We start from the raw sequence: 20,045 nt of genomic DNA on the forward strand, positions 1-20,045 counted from the left end.
CGAAGCTAGCAGCAGTGGGGGCGGTGGCGGCGGGCGAGAAGGTGGTGAAGAAGATGTGCCGGATTCCGATGACGCCACCGAGTGATTCCGATGACGCCACCGAGTAGGAAGCGGTGGTGTTTTTTTATCTTTTTATGTTGTGTTTTTTAAAAAATTTCGTTGTAGAATTTTCCCCTATCAATAGTACGACGAAAATTTGACTCTAATTCGTACTTTATTAAATTATGTTTATTTCCCAAATTATTAGTCTACTAAAATTTAACATAGTTAATTAAAAATAACAATAAAAAAAGAAAACAAATTAAATTTTTTTTATAAAGGGCCACGTTTGGTGGCCCTTGTTAATTTTGTTAATATTGTTACTTTACCATTGCGGAGGGCCACATGAGAGCCACGAATAGTGGCCGGGTCACATTTTGGGCCACCATTGTGGACACCCTTAGGAACCTTTTGCACATATAATTTCCATGGAAAGGTAGATAAATTCATTAATACTATGGAAAGCCTTACGTCTCACAAATAAATGCACTAATTGTATCAGTCACCAACCTTACTTGAATACTAATAAATCCTACAAAACCCAATCTGCACTATAACATTTAATTTTTGCCCACTAAAGTGATTTCAAATGCCAACCTTCTATCCTACCCAACCCCTTCAAATTAATAGCCTCCGATTTTGAGCGCTAATATATTGTATTATCATACACATTATTGTGTGCATTTTCAAAGTGCAAATTAGTTACATTGTGACCAATTGTTAATGAAAGCTAAATTAGTTATTTTCAATGGAGTGGCTAAAACTTATAAATTATAATAGTACAAGGTAGGTTTTGAAGGGATTTGGTTCTTAATTTAAATACTATCTAAAATGTTTTTATGATGCAACTATTGTTACCATGTTAGTGGACTAATTATTTATCCATTGAAAAGTACTAGTATTCTTATTGTAGCAAAAATCCTAACCTAACAAAATCTGAATGATTTGTTAGTTTAAATATGATATTGATATAAATGAATCGATTTATTCATTAGTGATTTGAGCTGGAGTTTGCAACTTCTTGGGTAGTGAACTTGAGACAAAGTTCATTATTGGAATTAGCAAGTTATAATACTTTAATAAAAGAAGGAATATTTTTTTATTCCACCAACTTTGCTAATGTATCAATTTTCAAAAAAAATAGTATGAGAAATAAATTAAATACTTTAATAAATAAGAGAGAATAAATACACTGAAATTGCCTTAATGGGCTTGAGGGTATTTTCATCCAAATTTTTTTGAAATAATGAAAAAGCAGTTCAAACGATATTACATCGAAGTTAATGAACCACATAAGATATTTTCAAATGTTGTGGACTAAAATTGATACATTGGTAAAGTTAGTGGATAAAAAAAATGTTCCCTCCTAATAAAAATAAATATAGATTTTATGAAAATACAATACTACCTCAATCCACAAAATAGTCATATTATATTTTTTGATTGTCCATGAAAATTAGTCTCTATCTTTTTGTGATAAGTTTTTACACTAATAAGATAGATCTCATTTTCAATTAATAATATTAAAACCATATTTTCTCTTGATCTTTCTTACGTTACCAATTTTATATTCCGTCGAGATTATTTTTGTGTATGGATATACTAGTAGTATTTATTTAAAAATAGAATGATGAATGATAATAGTACTTCAACCATTCATCCCATCTTGAGAGTTGTTTTCCATATATAATTTTTAAAAATAATATTTATTAAATTATCGTTTATAATAGGACAAATGATATGAAAAGAAAACTATATCCACACTAGATGAGCAAATGAAGTAATCCATCATTTGAAAAAAGAAAAAAAGAAAACACAAATGCATGTTTCATAAGCATTGAGATTTGAGCATCATCTTCGATGGAGCTCTACTCCGACGAGAATGTATGGCAGTTCGTCGACGAGGAGAGGAAAAACATAAACCTCCCACGAAGATTCTCCTTCGGCGGCGGCGCCAACAATGCCGAATTCCCCGATTCCCACCTCTCCTCCGCCCGCACCTCCTGCGCCTCCGCCGCCTCTCTCCCCCTCTGGAAAATGAGCCCCGAAACCCCCTGGACCCGCTCCCCTCTCCCCTCCTCCCCCTCCCCTCCCCTCCTCTACCACTGCCTCGCCTCCCTCCACCGCAGCGAGGGCGACATCTTCTCCATCACCGTCACCAACGACTTCATCTTCACCGGCTCCTCCAGCTCCCGCATCCACGCCTGGAAGCAACCCGACTGCACACAAACTGTTTGCTTAAAAGCCTCAACGGGACAAGTCCGCTCCATCCTCGCCTCCGGCAACCTCCTCTTCACCACCCCACTCCGACTTCCGCATCCGCCTCTGGGACCTCTCCCTGATGCACCACTTCCGCCCCAAGAAGCTCGCCACCATCCCGCGCCGCCCCTCCCTCTTCTCCTACCACACCAACCGCAAGAGCCACCACAAGAACACCATCTCCTGCCTCGCCTACAACGCCGCGGAGAAAATCCTCTACACAGGCTCCCACGACCACACCGTGAAGGTGTGGAGCGTCTCCGAGAGACGCTGCGTGGAGTCTCTCACCGCCCACGAGGGGCAGGTGAACGCGGTGGTCGTCAACGAGGACGACGGCTGCGTGTTCACCTGCTCCTCAGACGGGACGGTGAAGATATGGAGGAGTGTCTCTAAAGAGACTCCACACATCCTCACCATGACTCTCAAGTTCCAGCCGTCGCCTGTCAACGCGCTCGCGCTGAGCAGATGTGGCGACGACTGCTTCCTCTACTCAGGGTCGTCGGACGGGCTGATAAACTTCTGGGAGAAGGAGAGGATCTCGGGGCGGTACAACCACGCGGGGTTCTTGCAGGGCCACCATTTCTCGGTGCTGTGTTTGGTGGCGGTGGAAGATTTGATCCTTAGCGGCTCAGAGGATGCGACGATAAGGATATGGAAGAGGGAGGAGGGGAATTCGTTCCATTCTTGCTTGGCGGTGATCGATGGCCATCACGGGCCGGTGAGGTTGTCTGGCGGCCGCGATGGAGAGTGATGAGACTGTGAAAGGGCTGCTGGTTTACAGTGCTAGTTTGGATCAGACGATGAAGGTGTGGAGAGTGAAGGTTTATCCATGGGAGAAAGGGGAGGATGGGGAGAATGCCTGCAAGATTAGCCCTGTTTTGTCGCCTTCATGGGTGGAGAGGAAGATTCAAGCCACTGATTACTAGATCATCATCTCCTTTAAATCCATCTTTCTCATTTTGATTTTGTCACTAGTGTTGTAGTAGAGATGAATGAGTCAATAAATTAGTTATGTTATGTTTATAGATTGTTGTATATATGTTTAATTCCACTTCATCATCGTTAGCCTAGGAGAATTCATTGTTTTAGTTGCAACAAGAGTGTTGTGCTACTAAAGCTCTGCCCCCATTGATATGTTCTGGATCCGTCACTGGTCATAACTTAAAATGATACTCTGCTTTTAACACAGAGAGAAAAATTATCAAAAAATGTGGAACTATAATGAAAAAGAATGAAACATTTGTATAAACTAGAAACGCTTGCGAAACAGCCAGAAACTAATAGATCTCCACTAGTACTATTTTACAATAATAATTTGCAGAGATTCCCTTTCTATTTGAATTTTTGTAGTAATAAATATTTATGTCCAATTAATTGTGTATCGTCATTTTATTATGCAAATACAATAATAGAAGACACTTCCTTTTCTTGTAAGGAAAAGAAACAGGAAAAAGAAACCTGTGATTGTCTTGCATATGAAAATTCAGATATTAAAAACATCAGAATTGCTTAGCATCTGTATAGGATATTCAAATATATCATTTAAAGAGAATAGAATAAATCTTTCTCCCATTAAAGAAGATTCCTTATGATATGCAAGAATGTGCATCATGATTCTGGAATCAATCCCATTTAGAAAATACAATATCAGGTTCAATTTGTATGTAAATTCATAAAGAATTGTAACAAAAGGTAGTAGTATTACACAATCGACGATCCACCTTGATCTACCACAACCTTAATTATTTGAACATATGAGATAGAACAACACATAACATCTCATAAAATCAAAGAATAATCTATTTATTGCAATAAAACAAGCAACATGGAAGTAAAAGTAAAACAGCCAAAGAAGTGATGCACCCTTTTGCCTTTTTCCATTGTCTTTTCCACTCTTTGGAAAAAACACACAACTATACCATACTTCACACATTGGGTGACCACCAAAAACCAGGTGAAAGAAATATTCCATAGTTTTCCTCAAAGTCATAAATTATGAGGATTAATTTATCCTTCTCCATTTCTTTCATATCATAATGGTATGCCTTGGAATCCTGTTTGGCTGCCAGCCCCATTCTCCCAAGTCGTACGTATTATCAGCCCTCATCATCATCGCCATTCTCGTTTGCCTCAGATTACTATGCTTTTCTATTATCCGCCTCTGGAAAGGGGACAGTGCAGGAGACCGAGATTCTGAATCCCAAGCCCGATACGCGAGCTAGCTAGTGCATTCAGGGGTGGCTTCTTCTTGTGAGACTAGCCGGATTGATAACCTCTTCTTATTTACTGCCTTCCTAATATTGTATAGCTTGTATGAAAATCAATTGATTACTTTTTTTTTGCGGCGGTTTCAGGTTTTCTTCATGTTTATGTGATTGATGAAGCATGAAATAATTGGTTTGTTATTCACATATATGCATGTAATGGACCTTAGGCAGTAATCCTGCTAGCCTCTTCAATCTTGGTTTAGTAATGACATCTGCAAACTGCAGAATATGGTATTGTGTCATTATTGAGCGTACACTATATAATGGTTTCACTTTAGTAATATCATTTTCTGTATTTTTGAATATCAATTCTTATTCAATATCATAATTCATAAGTACTCCCAAAACAACATCATTCTCAGATGCAGTCTAATTGTCCAGCCCATACAATATTCTTCTCTAGTTTAAACTGTACGTATCATTTTCCATTTGTTTGGTCCTATCATTTTTTCGGTATTTTGAATATAAATTCTTATTCAGTATCACAATCCATACAAAAACAATATCATTCTCTCGTCCATATATATTTTAACATTTACTTTGTTTAGCAATATCATTATTTTTTAGCCCATGTAATATCATTCTCTAGTTTAAACTTTATCATTTTTTACGTTTGTTATATCATTTTCTCTCAAATACTATATCATTTTACATCCAACACCGTATCATCCTATATCTATTCGACTATATAATTCATTTTAAATACAATGATATATTGAAGGAAAATTGAATGTATTACCTACATTTTTTGCTTCCAAATCCATAATTTCAACAATGTTTTAATAATTAATAAATTGGTACCTACTTATTTGGATAGTAAATTAGCCCCTAAATCATTTATTTGCGTTCAATTATGACTAGTTAAAGAGGGGTGTGTACGAGGGTAGCATCGTAAATTGATGAACTATATTTTTCATAATTATTATTATTTAGCTGACAATATCTAATTTATTTTAATGTCAAATACAAGAATAGTACTCCTTACGACCCCTTCTGTAATTTTATGGTTAATAAGAGGTGAATCTTTAATTAGCATGTAGTTTGGGGGCAAAAATATCATATGTGGAAAACTTAAACCAGATAGATCCACTCATTTAGTTTGAAGCTCGTCGCTTTCCCACACAGTAGGCGCACGCAGTGAGCGTGAAAATGAAGACAACGCACAATCTGCTCGAAGGAACGGTCTCCACTCGCCGTCCGCCTCACACCTCCGAGAACGGCCGCGGAGGTGAAGAATTCGCCGATGAGTCCAAGACCCGCAAACACATGTCCATCGCAATTCGGATCACAAATTACTTGACTCGAACGGGCTACCTCTGGCCCATTCTCGTCTCGGCTTTCGTAGTCGTCATTATCTATTCTCTAGTTTCCCGCTCCCTCGATTTTGTGCCAGCGTCCTCCTCCTCCGGCATCTCGCGGCTCTTCTTCCCGGTCGATGCAGTCGAATCGGATTTCGGAGCGCTCGGCGTTCCTTGGTGTAAGTTTTCATATTTTATGGATCATTAGGTTTAGGGATGCGGTGACAATTGAGGTCTGATTTTTTATGTAAATGTCAATTTATTATTAGTTCGAAAGGTTAAGTGTATATCTTGTTAAGAATCGTAAGAATTTAGGTTTTGTTAATGGTTATTACTGTTGATTTTCGATTATTTGGTGTAATGCTTGGGAGTTCTGGCTTAGATTAACTGAGAGCTTTCTTTCACGGTGATGTCGATCTGTGTTAAACTGAAATATGAGAGATTCGGAATGAAGTTGCAGTAATACAATGTTGATGAATTAGGGCAAAAAAACTGAAATCGGATTGAATGTTCGTTATCATAGTTAATATTTGCTAGTTTTTTGTTGAAGATCGGATTTAGCAACTTTTCATTATTTAATTGTAGATATACTTAGATTGCTGGTGCAGCTAATTGCTTCAGCTGAGATTATTAGGCAGTGTTGCAAGTAGGTTTCAATGTTGCTTAGTTAATTGTATAATCAGCACATTGAGTGTTCTTTTATCATAAGTTGAGAACCATTTGGAGGTAATAGAGATGTATTTGGAAAATGCTAAGATATAATTCTTTCGTTATGTTGTCATTCTCCAGTGCGATGATCTTATTTTCATGTTTACCATATTGATTCTTGAATTTAATATTCTGGAAGAACATAATGTTTCATTAAGTTGTATATGCATATAATTGTTATCCTTGTCAAAAGGCAGATCAAAACATGGAAAAACTGTGGAATGGACACCAAAGGATTTGCTCCTTGGGCTTGAGGAATTTGTGTCAATCTACGAGACCCGGCCAATCAAGAACAACATGTATGGCATGGGTTTTGATCACAGTTTTGGACTTTGGTTTATCACAAGATGGATGAAACCAGATTTGATGATTGAGAGTGGCGCCTTTAAGGGGCATTCGACATGGGTTTTGAGGCAAGCCATGCCTGATACACCTATTTTGTCTATTACACCTCGTCATCCAGAGAAGTACCTGAAGAAGGGGCCTGCTTATGTTGATGGAAACTGCACTTACTTTGCTGGGAAAGACTTTGTCGACTTTGGGAGCATGGACTGGGAACGAGTGTTGGGGAAGCATGGGATTCAAGATCCTACACGTGTCCTTGTGTTCTTTGATGACCATCAAAATGAACTTAAGAGGTAAGTATAGATTAATCAAACTCAGTAACACACAATGTCCATGAATCCTATGTCATGTTCTGATTTATAAATCCCTATCTTGACTTAATAATTACTAGATTAAAGCAAGCAGTGAAAGCCGGCTTCAAACATCTAGTTTTCGAGGACAATTATGATACTGGAACTGGAGATCATTATTCCTTAAGGCAAATATGTGATCAACCGTACATTAGAGGTATTTCGTTTATGTCATAAATTTCTTGGCAGTATTACATTCATATTTTCTGGTGCATGCATGAACATGGAGTTGTCTTGTTTCATTCAGGTGGTGGGCATAGCTGCTTCAGAGACAGTGATGAAGCCAGGATAAGGTATAGAAGGAGGAAATTCTGGGAGAAAGCAGTTGATACGGACGAGTTGTGTGGACCGGGAGAAGCATGGTGGGGTGTGAGAGGATACATGCGCGACGACTTTAACCACAGCAACAAGGCAATCACCTACGATGAGCATTTCCAAAATAGCAGATTTGTGGAGTCAGTGTTGGATGTCTACTGGGAGGTGCCCCCAGTTGCTGGCCCTTCACTTACTCATCAGACAAGATATGAACCCGCACGGGCGCCTAGCCCTATTGTCAAAGATGGTCGATTTGCCTTGTTTCAACGGCTGGGCTTAACACGATTCGAGCCCTCTGTGTTCAACGGGTACACTCAAATGGTGTATGTTCAGGTATCTGAACTGGAAACATAATCCTTGCTACTTATACCGCGCTTATATCTTAATTTGTTTGTCTTAATGCCTATGTGGCTTATAACTTGAGTTTGTCGATACTTGCCCGATCCGTCTCTCTTGAGAACTTTTTCATTTTTGTTGTTTGTAACAGATTAGTTTTCAGGCTATGAATACCTTCCACAATATATTTGTTATAGAATCTCAGTGCCTTAGTATTTATTTGAACCTCTGGAAATCGTATATTTGCTTGATTTGTTTTATTCGTTGGTTCACGTCGTATTCTATTTATTTATGCCGTTGTGTTCTCTCTTTCTCGCTTCACTTTCGATTTGCAATTTTCTCCAAAATTCGTGTGTAAATTACACATTGAATGCCGTTTGTAAATTACAAATAGAGAATATTGCTATAAATAATAATCACACATTGAATGCCGTTGTAAATTACTCCATCCATCCCGCAATTGGAGTCCTATTTAGTTATGACATGCGTTTTAAAAAATGTAAACAAAAGTGGATTGAATAAGTTAGTGGAATATGAATTCTACTTATATTTATTAATTTTATAAGAAAATGTGAGTGAAATAAGTTGGTGGAATATGGGGCCTACTTACCATTTATGGTAAAAGTGAAATATGACTCTTATTATGGGACAAATCGAAATGGTAAAATAAAACTCTTATTGTGGGACGAAGGAAGTATTAAATAAACAATATCGTGCTATCTATTGCTACGTGTGTACAAATGGAGAATCAAGTGGTATTGGATGGATGATGAAAGAAAATGTATCAATGGAAATTAAAAAAATCTATATACGTTCGCTATTAATGTATTCACACCTTGCAATAGTATTGAGCGTTTCTTTTAACATGGAAATTAAAAAAAATATTTAGTAAGTAAAATGGAATGAGAATAAAGTAGATGAATAATGAGAGAAAATAAAGTATGAAAGTATAAAGTACCAAATATTAAACTTTTGGATTTATCCAAAATGGAAATTACTCAACACTAATAAGACGATTCAAAAATTAATACAACTCAACAATAATGCGGCAAAGGGAGTATGGTATTCTCACAAAATTCTGCAATTGTATATGTTCATACTACTAGACTGTAAATTCATGAGAAACAAATATTTTCCTTACTTTGATCACTACTATCACTTGTTTGGAATAAAGATATAGCCATTGGATTATATTCTGAAGCTCCATAAGATATAGTGGAGGAGTTAGAAAAAATCAAAATGTAGATGAAGGATCGGATTAAGATGGTGTGCCTTAAGTAACTACACCTCGAGAGAAATTAATTTCAAAAAAACTTGAGGAAGAGAAAAAGGTACAGATGGTTTGGATATCAAGTTTAAAAAGCAATGAGATTTGTTCCGAATTAGTAAAACTTTTAAATCACTCTTCCTCATTCTACACATTTTTTTATAATCTAAGCTAAAATTTCAGCAGTCGATATGTCCGAGTGGTTAAGGAGACAGACTCGAAATCTGTTGGGCTTTGCCTGCGCAGGTTCGAATCCTGCTGTCGACGGTTTATATTTCATTAATTTTTTTATCGTCTATTTTTTTAAAAAATTTAAAATTAGTTCTTAATTCGTTTTATGCAGAGGGAAAATTCCGTCATTTGCATCTAAGCCTCTTATCCTAGTTTTTATCCGATTCACAAGCGACCAATCCTCCATCAAATGGCCGCCTACGCAAACTCAAACCTCGCTCTCTTCTCCGCCTCATCCTCCTCCGCCGCCGGCGCCGCCACCATCCGCCGCGTGGCCACCGTGCGCTGCGGTCCGCGCGACAACCGCGGCCCGCTTCTCAAAGGTCGAATCCTCAGCACCGAAGCCATCCAAGCAATCCAAGCCCTAAAGCGCGCCTACCGATCCGATCCGAAGAGCCTCCCCACGCACGCCCTCCGCCGTCTCATAAAATCCGACCTCACCGCCGCGCTGAAGGAGCTGCTCCGCCAGGACCAGTGCGCCATCGCCGCCGTGGTCTTCTCCGTCATCCAGTCCGAGTACGGCGCCGACATCAACGCGTACTCCGAGATGGTGGTGGCGCTGGCGCGGAAGGGAATGACGGCGGAGATCGACGCGCTGGTCGATCGGATGGAGGAGGAGGCGCCGGAGGGAATCGTGCGCGGTGAGAGCAGGGGGCTGCTGAGGATGGTGAAGCCATTGATCGGCGCGGAGAGGAAGGAATCGACGGTCAGGATTTACGAGATGATGAAGAGGAGTGGGATGGGGTCCACGTGGGAGGTGGATGAGTATTTGGGGAGGGTTTTGAGCAAAGGGCTGAGGAGATTTGGGGAGGGAAAATTGGCCGATGAGATTGATTCAGAATTAGGGAGGTTGTACAAGGGGGGCATTTTTGTCAAATCATGACTTCTGTTACTCCCTCCGTCCCACATAATTCGTCCCAGTTTTTCATTTTGGTCCGTCCCACATAATTTGTCTCACTTCAAACTTTCCATTTATGGCAAAAAAATCATACCAATGCTAATTACAATAAGGGAACTCAAATCACACAATTAATGCAATTAAGTGTTTAATTAGCCTTTGATTCTGTATCCCATATTTCGAATGACCCATTCATTTCGTCTTCCTTATTCTTCCCCTTCAATTCTCCTCTGGTGGAATTTACTCCTCCCACCTTCCCCCCTTCAATTCGGCTACCCCATTCAATTCTCTCCCATTGAAGACACCTCCCACCGGCTCACTCATTCAATTCGCCTCCCAACCGTCTCCCCCATTCAATTCGGCTCTCATTGCAATTTACTCCTTCCCACCGTCTATAAACCCTAGATCTACACTCATTCTCCCCTCAAATCCCATCGTCTCCACATACCTCGCCTCCTCATCCACTCCAAGTACTCGCTGTGAAAACCCTAGATCTACACGGGTTCCTCCACAAATTCGACCGCCTCCACACAAATCGATGGATGCTTATCCCGACTCTCCAACTCGTTTTTTATCGATGGATCTGGACGATCTCGTCGTCCCAGACACCCCAGATCATCTATGGGGTTCTGAGTTCGCCTTCGACGCCGGAGATCAAGTTGACACCGTTGTCCCCGAAACCCCAGCTGATCTCTTCATACCCGTAGACGTGTGGCCTTCTCACTGTGGCATCGTGTACGATGACCGTGGTTGCCCCTACTACGGGCCACCACCACCAGCCACCCCCTACGCCGGGCCACCACCACCAGCCACCCCCTACAATGGGCAACCATCCTCCACCAACGTCCAAGCTACAGCCGCCCCCATCGTGTATTCCGACTTCGAGAGGCAGATTCTTGCTATTTTGCTGCCTGGGTTTTTAGATTTAATCTAAGTATGTTGTCCCTCAATTTGGTTGTGTTGTTGATTGTGTCATTGGGTTGGAGGCAGTTGTGTTTGATGTGTTTGTTTGGGTTGGAGGCTGTGGTTGTGTCATTTGGGTTGGAGGCTGTGGTTGTGTCATTTGGGTTGGAGGCTGTGGTTGGGTCAGTTTGGGTTGGATGCTGTGTTAATTTGTTTAGGGGATGGGAGTATGGTTGTTGGAGTTATTGTGTGGGTTGGAGGCTGTGGTTATTTGTTTGGGGGAGGGGAGTTTGGTTGTTGGAGTGATTGTGTGGGTTGGAGGTTGGTTGGAGGCTGTGTTAATTTGTTTGGGGGTTCTCTGGTTGTTGGATTAATTGATGGTTGTATATTGTTCCTTGTGATGTGTTGCATGCTGATACTCTTTGGCCCTGTGATGATTTGTTGTGTGTTGATATTACTGATACTTTATGCATGATAAAGTCACCCCTCTAGTTAGGTATGGAGGCTTATTTGTGAGTTCATATAAACACTAAGATCTGAGGGATTACAAAAGCCATACACTGACATTACAAAAGCCACCCCTTTACAAGGTTTGGAGGCTGCCCTATGATGACAATTTTCTGAGGGATTAGGTTTCAGAAGCCACCCCTTTACAAGGTTAGGAGGCTGCCCTATGATGATAATTTTCTGAGGGATTAGGATTTTAGAAGCCACCCCTATACATGTAGGTTTGGAGGCTGTACAAAAGATGTCAAAAAACAGTTGATAGCATAAGCCACACCTAATCTTGAGGCTTACACACCCAACTGCCAAAAAATGCTTCCTAATGACTGAAATTATAAACCTACAGCCCTACATATATGTGAGATGTCATATGCTGTGCCAGCATCATTTTCACTCTGTTGGAGGTATGCCACTGCAGCCTTGACAACATGTTCTTCAACCTCTAGAGTGTGTGGAAGTATGCCCATCCTTGACAATCTATCTTTGTTGATGTGTGGAGTTTTGTAGCCATTTCCCCCTTCCACTTTCAAGATCTCTGTTAAACAAGTTTGAAGAGTTAGAAATACTTTGTTGAGTGTTTGTGCACTAAGTTCTTCAAATGAGCTTTGCACATTGCTCAACAAGTCATCCACTCCCCTAGCCAGCTTGTCATCTTGTATAGACTGTATTGCTCTGAAAAAACCTAAATCCAAGACATTACAATCTGGGGAATTGGGTGGTTGACAAATGATATGGAATGTGAAGCCATCTGTGTTTGCAATTGCCTGAAATTCTGCATCATTATGCATGATGTGGGGTCTTGCATTGTCTTATTGTATGAATATGTCCTTGCTTATGTTATCTGGCCATTTAGCCTTGATTGTTGGTATGATCTGCATAAGGGGTGCTTATGTGAGTTCTGGATTATGAAAAGGGAACAAAAATAGTGTACCTTTTGAATAAGGCAGTCTCTCATGACTTCCTTGTTCACTGATTGAATTGGCTTTGTCTCTAAGGTGCCCTTTGCTCTGTTCTTGGATTTTCTCTGTGCTGGCTCTTTTGTTGTGAATGGAAAGATGCCTATTTTTCCATCAAATATGACATCCCCATCTTCTCCAAAGTATGGTCTGCAAACAGCACACATAAACATCACCTTTGTTATAAACCGCTTTGACTTACATGACCTATATGGTTCTTCCTCATCTGGCAGCAGGTAGTATCTATCCGTAGTCTTTGTCATGAAAAACCATTTTTCATCTAGTGCACTACATTGTGCATTGTGTGGTATTTGAGCATACCATTGTGCACCTGAGGCTGAACATGAATGAGACCCCATTTCATTCTTGCTAACTTGTTTGCGGCAGTAAGTTGGGGTTTCACAGCATTTGTGTGTGGCCTCAGTTCCCCTGCTTTCACTTTTCTGCCCACTGCACTCTTACTTAACTCCAGTTTGGCAGCCAACTTGCGGATGGTTGATCTTTCAAGGAATGAAAGAGCTCTTACTCTGTTTGAATCAAGCTGAATTCTATCTTTGCGCTTGAATCCTTTAACACGATCTTGTATGCTCACAGGTACTCCAAGCTGGATTTGGTGGCTTGCCTCTGCCCAGATTCTGTGCACAGTCTTCGTGCTCACTCCAAAGTCCTTTGTTGTCTTCACAAAACCTCCATATGCTACTTTACCTTCATGGCTCAGTTGTAGCAGCCTTTGAGCTATCAGATTTTTGGTGTCCACTCCTACAATGCGTGAGTTTTTGTCGCCGGTGATATCTCCGTCACTGTCTCCGGCACTGCCTCCAGCAGCATACTCCATTGCCCAATGATGAAAATTTTCTGAGGGCAATACTTCTATTAATCTCATTTTGTTTAGTAGGTATGCATTTGTAGCTAGTGATAGTTGGCCATACCCTACTACATTCCCTCCAAAAAAAATTTGTTTTAAGTTTAGTTTGATTTTAGATTTCCCTCCAAGCAGTTGTAATCATCAGTAGACATACATTGAGAAGTTGTAGTGTGTGGAGTTTAATAGAAGAGGCAATTTGGTTTGAAAAAGCAGTGAATGTGTATAATCTGGAGCATTGTCAATTGAGGACTTTGAATTTCAATTTATGCACACTAAAACACTCCTACAATTAACAAAACTTAATTTTCCAAATTTAATTATCCTCAATTCATCACTAATGCAAGATATTCATCAAAATACAAGATAAATACACAAGGTGGGACCCACTTTTCACTACCTACATTCATTTAAATCAAAGTCAAACAACATTTCTTAAAACCCGTGCCCGGTCAAACTGACCCGAATTATGTGGGACGGAGGGAGTATTTCTTTTCTACACTTCTTTTCATCCAAAAATAGAAATATTATGCTGCCCATGTTTATTTCTGACCTTTTCTTCACATAAACAAAAAGATATTTTTAAGGCTATCGGTGAAACCTGCAAACAATACAAAAGCAAAAATTTCAACAATTTTAAATGTTACTCCAGATATTAAAAATTAAGTGTAATTTTTGTTGGAAAAACAGTATACGTTGTCACAAATTTTAGATATAATTAGGCGCTACTTAGCTCTTTAATAGTTTGATACTGCATAAATGCTAGAACTAATCAACAATTATAAAATATTTTGGTCTTGTTTTTATTTAATATACTAGTACTATTTAATTTAGGCAATCAGTCTTATAGTTTACTCATATTTTGTTATAATATTAATATATAAAAATTGAATTCATAATTTTTTAATCTATGTTTTCTTACCTATTTCATAAAACCCAAACGAATCAGAATTGGAGATTTAATCCAAGAAAGAGTGAATTAATAGATTATAAACTCATGGCCGTTTATACTATAGGATTCATAAGGGAATGGTATCTTTTAATCAATGATACTCTATGTTTTCAATAGCTACTCATCTTGTAATGCTTATTAATATAAATTATTTTGTGCAAATGGGATACGATAATCCATCTACCACTGTAAGAACTAAGAACTGATAGAAGCAAAGCTGAAAATGTTCAGATTTTACTATAGAAGCAAAGTTGAACATCATAATATAAATTCGAAAACAAAAGGAAAGTGAAAAAATTGGGTAAAGTATACATGCTGAAAGCCTTCAACATAAAACCGGCTCTTTCTTCTGTCGAGGAGACATTATCAAATTGTATGTGAGTTGTAGAAATCTTTACAATGCAGCCGGTTGAACAAATCAATGATTATATAAACGGGGCAGATCTCTGCCCCAACCTCAAAGGGCTTGTAAAACATTACAAGACCATCGACATGCGGGAGTTTTGACACAAGACAACTAATCTTAAGAGGTGATTTTCTGATGCAAAATCGAACAATGCGCTAGTGACTGCAGCGAGTATTGATTTCCCAAGCAAGCCGAAGCACAGCTTTCTATGTTGAGTATCATGACATACCTTCGAGTCTAGTAGCCAGACGAGACAAGGATGTTGTGCTCCTTCAAGCGTTTCTGGAAATGAGCCAAGCGGTTTTGTAACTGGAGGATGCCAGCAGCCTTCTGAGATAGGATTGAGTTCAATCTTGAGATGTAATCATCTAGCCGGTTTCCAGGTTGATCAGCCTCGACCAACAGATTCATCTCCTACAAAGAGCAAACAGAAGGGATTAACAAAATTCACGTGCTTGAGGAGGGAGAAAAACCAGACATCAAAAGAAAATTTTATAAACCTCTCTAACAATCTCCATAGTCTCCTCCACCTGTTTTCTGTGGGCATGAACAAGATCTTCCTCTTCCTAAACACAGACAGCACAAATTGATTAATGCCATCATAGCAATATCTATGCCTTATTTATATCATCAAATTAGGTGCTCCTGATATTCCCTTACCTTCAATAAAGCAGTCAAATCATCATCTGAATTTGAATATTTTATTTCTGATTTAGGAGGCTCCTTCCACTTGGATTGGATATTGTCTCTCTTCATTTTCTCTTCAGGAATTGGGAGGCTGTGCAGTTCAACTCCTGAGTTTTTCTTCCAAGCTGATTTTTCTTGCTCATAGAAATCCTCGTCATAGTCTTCCCTATCAGTTTGTTCGGGCCATGAATTGCCTGTATCATCCTCAAAAGTCGTAGCAGGTGGAAGGACTGACGACAAAGGTTGTGCAATTGACTCTTTCAGGTTTGAGGTCGAGGACATCACATCTTTTTTGGTGTTGCCTCTTGAAAGGCTCTTTACCCTACAACAGAAACATATTGCTCAAGACTTAAAAATAAGTGTTTGCTGAATGAATAATTACTCATTACAAGATAGACATACCTATCAGCGTATCTTAAAGTGTTTAAGGTATGCTCACAAGATCCTGAGTTTGGTGAAATACATGATATCATAACAGTGCGAGAATTCCCGACGAAGGAATCTCGTAAAACTTCGGTTAATTTACTGCCTCTAAACGGAATGTGCCCTTGGTCATTGTCAAGTGCTCTAATACATTCCTTCAGTGCAAGCAAACTTTTGTTGATCTCCGCCCCTTCCATTCTGCATAATCCGGAAATTGGATAAGAGAGACAAATTCTTGTAATAGTCATATTTTCTTCTCTCAAACAACAGGTGAAGCCAACGAGCAATGATTTGCATTACCAAGTGTGAGAATGTCCCATGGCATAATATAGTTGTATTAAAACACTAGTAAGAAATTATGTACCTTGTTTGCTTGTCATTGTCTGTCGTATCTGCCCCACGTTCACTTCCAGCAAGGTCTATGAAGGAGAGTTTACCAACAAGTCGTGCAGGTTTAGATTCACTTCCATCCACAGACCGCTTAACAGAAAGTTGAAGAATCGCATGTGACCGAGATGATTCTTCATTTGCACCAGTGGTTCCAGTACTTCTTGTCGCATTTCCTCTCTCAATGAGCTCCTTAACTGTCTCCACATCCACTACTCGATACTCTTGCAAGCCCACAATACAAACTTGCTGCTTCCCATCCTCTCTCATACAGAGTTTCCTACAAGTACAGAAATTGAAAACTGTGAGCATGCTACTAATGGGTGAAAGCCAACTAAAGAACCCAGAGAACAAGCTTACTTTCTATCACTGAGCAGATCAAAGAGTTTTCCTCCATATATCTCAAAGAAGCTGAAAAACAATTGAAACCCTTGGTTCCTGTAGGTGTGATGAATGAGCCTCACGATATCTCTCACTGCTCTGAGGGGCAGTGGTTTCATGGTATATGTTTTGCCACTTCCTGATGAATTAGAGATTGATGAAATTGATGAACTAGTGATGACATCAAAGAAAAGGAAAAGGGTTTAAAGAGTTTTCTTTTTGGGATATGGTTGAATCATCAGAAAAGTTGAGTTAAGATACTAAAATCATTTCAGGATTGATACTCCTCTACTTAAAAGAATTATACAACATGCAGTGCCACCTGATTACAGGATAGCATGTTATTACCTGTTTGCCCATAAGCGAAGCAAGTTGCTTTTGTACGTTGGAAAATTATGGGAATGATAGGTTCTACGGTTTCACGATATACCTGGAGAAATGAAAAAAAATGAACCAGAATTAAGCAGACATCAAGATTACAGTACCAGATTCACTTCAGGTTTATATAGATTCATTTCATGTGATATAATTACCTCATCATTTGACACTTCTTCATTTAGTACAGCATCAAAAACAAATTCATGTTTCTCCTGATATTCTGTCAGGTCAACCTGTAGCACATTAAGAGTCATATAAAATGGGTATTTGGAATATACCAGATGAACAGGCATTGCCATTTCTAATTAACATTTGATTGGAGAAAGAGACATTTTAAAGAACGATTTTCCCAGAGAGTTAAGAAAGGAAAACTTGAGACGCGGTTACAACCATAACAACAAGAAAATTTGTTCTTAAAAGCTTTAAAATTTCCAAGCCAAGTTCATTACATTGCAAAAGTTACTTGTAAGATATAACTAGCAGAGATGACTTTTTCAATTTTTGAAGGTAGCTTCAAGAGTACACCCTTGAATAAAAGATGTGAATTTTACTAGAAAACAATTTTATAGGAGAGCAAAACATAACTTAATTTTAAGGAAGCAATAATCATGGACAGAGGGACGCATAACACAAAGTACTAAATGTTGATAACAATTCTATCAATTGAATTGAGAGCAACGGAATTCATAACAAGTTCTACAGACCTTGAGTTTTGTCTCATGGACAACAAGACAGTTTGAAGAGGTTTCTATGATATCTTCATCATTCTTTGCCAGTTCCCTTTTATTTAGTGGTCGTTTCCTTACCTGGTATAAATAAAATGTTTGTCAATCATATTAGGAAACAACAGTGTTGAAGTTTTACTTATATGGTCACTGCAAGAGAAATGTTGGGTAAGAAAGTGCATGCCAAAGAAAATATAACTTATGAGACCGTGAATTGATTAGTCATAAGAAGTAATAATACTAATTTACAGAAAAGTAATGCATGTTTTCGTCCTGCTGAAATGTTTAGAGTAGAACAGCTACTTGAAAAGAATAAAATACATACCACTACTTTAATCTTTGCAACGTTGCTAGCCTTCACATTGTCCGCAGTGATGCTTTTTATGACATTAGTATCAGGTAAGCCACGTGCTTTGCCAGTTTGTTTATTGATCCCCACGTATGGGTCGGAATCATCAAAACTTCTTCCTCTTGAAAAATTATTTATTGGAGGGGCATCATACAGAGAGGGAACTGACATCTATCCTCAACAATCACACCCAAATAGCCAAAAGGGAAAAGAATACAAAAAAAGAGTTAGGCAATCTCAGACAATGTAACTTGATATCTTAAATAAAACACTGATGGGGAAAGAAATTCAAGACACGTAATATGAAACATTCTGCCTTAAATCTAAATATCAAATGTATATTAACATATCAGGCGTAACTCGCGTAAAATCCATATAGCATCAATGTAGCATCAAATGCACAGAATACAAAGGGTTCAATTGTATATTGCTGCAAACCCACACGATGGAATTGTCTTGTCTGACACCCTCTATTCCCAACAAAGCCATCGAATAAGACGATGTCTAATGCTACTACTACTTTATCCACAATATACGATAGAGTTCATTTCCTGCCACATAAACTACAACTACATCCCATAAAACCAACACCCACAATATAGTGATCAACAAAAAGTCGAAAATGACTGCTCAACTTCATAAAACAAAAAATCTACCTCCGGAAGTAGCTCAGTATCGAACGAATGCAGATCTAACAGCCCCGGGCTACTCTCATTTGGATCATCGCCGTTCTTCCGCCGTGAATGCCCCGGCGGCGTCAACGGCTCCGCAAACAAATCGCTTCCACTGTACATCCTCTGAGTCTGCAAACTCCCGTACATTCTAGAACCCTGACCGCCTCCATTGTAATATCCAAAATCCTAATTTCAAATCAAACAAACAAAATAAAAAGGAAATCAAATTTCTCGGTTTCAGCTCATGGAATCAGATCTGAAAAAGTTCAAATCCACCAAAAAAAAAATTTTTAAAAAAGCAGAAAATTTACCTGAACTGGAGGAGCCGCATTGTTCGATGACTGTAGATGCTGCAGGCCAGCTGATTGCAACCATCGGCCATTCGATGAAGCTTCCATGAATTGGTCGGAGTACTGCCGCTGATGGTGCGCCGCCGCCGCCGCCGCCGCGCCGGATCTCTGCCTTCCCACCGCATTCATCTTCTCTCACCAACCACGGTTAAAAAAATAAGAAGATGGAAATCCAACAGCGCTCTCACTCAATCTCTCAAAGCAATCGCCTCTGTTCAAATACTACCAAAAATACCTCCAATCCAACACAAGGAGTGGAATTTTTCTAGAGAGAGAAACTCCAGTTGTAGCAACCGCGCTTTAAAAACTGCGACATAGATTGAAGAGTTGCAGAGAAGAAAACAGTGAGGGCTGAGTTTTTCCTCTGTGTTTTTTTCAAAATAAAATGTTTAATTTAAATGTTTAAAAAGTGATTAATTGATTAATTATATTGAATAGTTTATTAGTAGTAGCGGAAATGGTGAGTGAGAATTTGAATTTTGAAGTGGCACGTGTGAAGACGACGACGCACACATACGAAGCATGTGATTGGTTGACGGTGGATGGGCCTACTAATTTTTGAATTTGTTTAGGCTACCATTGTCGTTTCACATGGTGGGGCTATGTCGTTTAGCGTCTCGCTATCCATTGCTTAATTATATATTTTCAATTTTTATATACTGTAATTTTCTAATTAAATGATCAAACCTTGATACAACCGACTGAACGAGTGTTATAACAACTCAATTAATACATAATTAATCTCTGATAAATATGAGTGCAATATGTGATAAAGCTCTTAAACATAATTATTTC

The 20,045-nt window shown here is 39.1% G+C and overlaps 4 protein-coding genes, 1 non-coding gene and 1 pseudogene across 5 annotated transcripts; 4 read left to right on the forward strand and 2 right to left on the reverse strand.

Moving 5' to 3' along the window:
* Nucleotides 1-1,794: 1,794 nt before the first annotated feature.
* Nucleotides 1,795-3,321, forward strand: LOC121789416 (annotated as a pseudogene).
* Nucleotides 3,322-5,672: 2,351 nt separating this feature from the next.
* Nucleotides 5,673-8,177, forward strand: LOC121789422. Its single transcript, XM_042187896.1, has 4 exons — nt 5,673-6,042; nt 6,765-7,209; nt 7,308-7,423; nt 7,514-8,177. The coding sequence occupies exons 1-4, from the start codon at nt 5,715-5,717 to the stop codon at nt 7,933-7,935; spliced, it is 1,311 nt and encodes a 436-aa protein (XP_042043830.1). The 5' UTR covers nt 5,673-5,714; the 3' UTR covers nt 7,936-8,177.
* A 1,192-nt stretch (nt 8,178-9,369) lies between these two features.
* Nucleotides 9,370-9,451, forward strand: TRNAS-CGA. Its single transcript has one exon. It is a non-coding gene; the product is annotated as a tRNA-Ser (tRNA).
* A 63-nt stretch (nt 9,452-9,514) lies between these two features.
* On the forward strand, nt 9,515-13,750 carry LOC121789420 (protein THYLAKOID ASSEMBLY 8, chloroplastic-like). The gene is made up of 2 exons (XM_042187894.1): nt 9,515-11,247; nt 13,271-13,750. The coding sequence occupies exon 1, from the start codon at nt 9,606-9,608 to the stop codon at nt 10,296-10,298; it is 693 nt and encodes a 230-aa protein (XP_042043828.1). The 5' UTR covers nt 9,515-9,605; the 3' UTR covers nt 10,299-11,247; nt 13,271-13,750.
* Nucleotides 11,241-13,559, reverse strand: LOC121789421. The gene is made up of 2 exons (XM_042187895.1): nt 13,029-13,559; nt 11,241-12,083 (listed from the first exon to the last, which is right to left on the reverse strand). Exons 1-2 carry the CDS (start codon nt 13,557-13,559, stop codon nt 12,069-12,071), a joined length of 546 nt encoding a protein of 181 aa, XP_042043829.1. The 3' UTR covers nt 11,241-12,068.
* Nucleotides 13,751-14,693: 943 nt separating the features above from the next.
* LOC121789414 (kinesin-like protein KIN-13B) lies at nt 14,694-19,613 on the reverse strand. The gene is made up of 13 exons (XM_042187889.1): nt 19,486-19,613; nt 19,212-19,379; nt 18,883-19,086; nt 18,203-18,397; nt 17,857-17,958; nt 17,308-17,385; nt 17,123-17,204; nt 16,754-16,913; nt 16,371-16,673; nt 15,986-16,204; nt 15,557-15,905; nt 15,397-15,462; nt 14,694-15,310 (listed from the first exon to the last, which is right to left on the reverse strand). Exons 2-13 carry the CDS (start codon nt 19,377-19,379, stop codon nt 15,134-15,136), a joined length of 2,103 nt encoding a protein of 700 aa, XP_042043823.1. The 5' UTR covers nt 19,486-19,613; the 3' UTR covers nt 14,694-15,133.
* Nucleotides 19,614-20,045: the final 432 nt, after the last annotated feature.

Source organism: Salvia splendens, unplaced genomic scaffold (genome assembly GCF_004379255.2).
Source record: "Salvia splendens isolate huo1 unplaced genomic scaffold, SspV2 ctg232, whole genome shotgun sequence".
NCBI classification, from domain to species: Eukaryota; Viridiplantae; Streptophyta; class Magnoliopsida; order Lamiales; family Lamiaceae; genus Salvia; species Salvia splendens.

Coding starts and splice junctions, on each gene's coding strand:
- LOC121789420 (XM_042187894.1), top strand. CDS start 9,606: ATGGCCGCCTACGCAAACTCAAACCTCGCTCTCTTCTCCGCCTCATCC.
- LOC121789414 (XM_042187889.1), bottom strand. CDS start 19,379: ATGAATGCGGTGGGAAGGCAGAGATCCGGCGCGGCGGCGGCGGCGGCG. Junction 15,906..15,985: donor ACTTTAAGATACGCTGATAG/GTATGTCTATCT, acceptor TTTCTGTTGTAG/GGTAAAGAGCCTTTCAAGAG. Junction 15,463..15,556: donor ATTTGACTGCTTTATTGAAG/GTAAGGGAATAT, acceptor GTCTGTGTTTAG/GAAGAGGAAGATCTTGTTCA.
- LOC121789421 (XM_042187895.1), bottom strand. CDS start 13,559: ATGAGATTAATAGAAGTATTGCCCTCAGAAAATTTTCATCATTGGGCA.
- LOC121789422 (XM_042187896.1), top strand. CDS start 5,715: ATGAAGACAACGCACAATCTGCTCGAAGGAACGGTCTCCACTCGCCGT. Junction 6,043..6,764: donor AGCGCTCGGCGTTCCTTGGT/GTAAGTTTTCAT, acceptor CCTTGTCAAAAG/GCAGATCAAAACATGGAAAA. Junction 7,424..7,513: donor TGATCAACCGTACATTAGAG/GTATTTCGTTTA, acceptor TGTTTCATTCAG/GTGGTGGGCATAGCTGCTTC.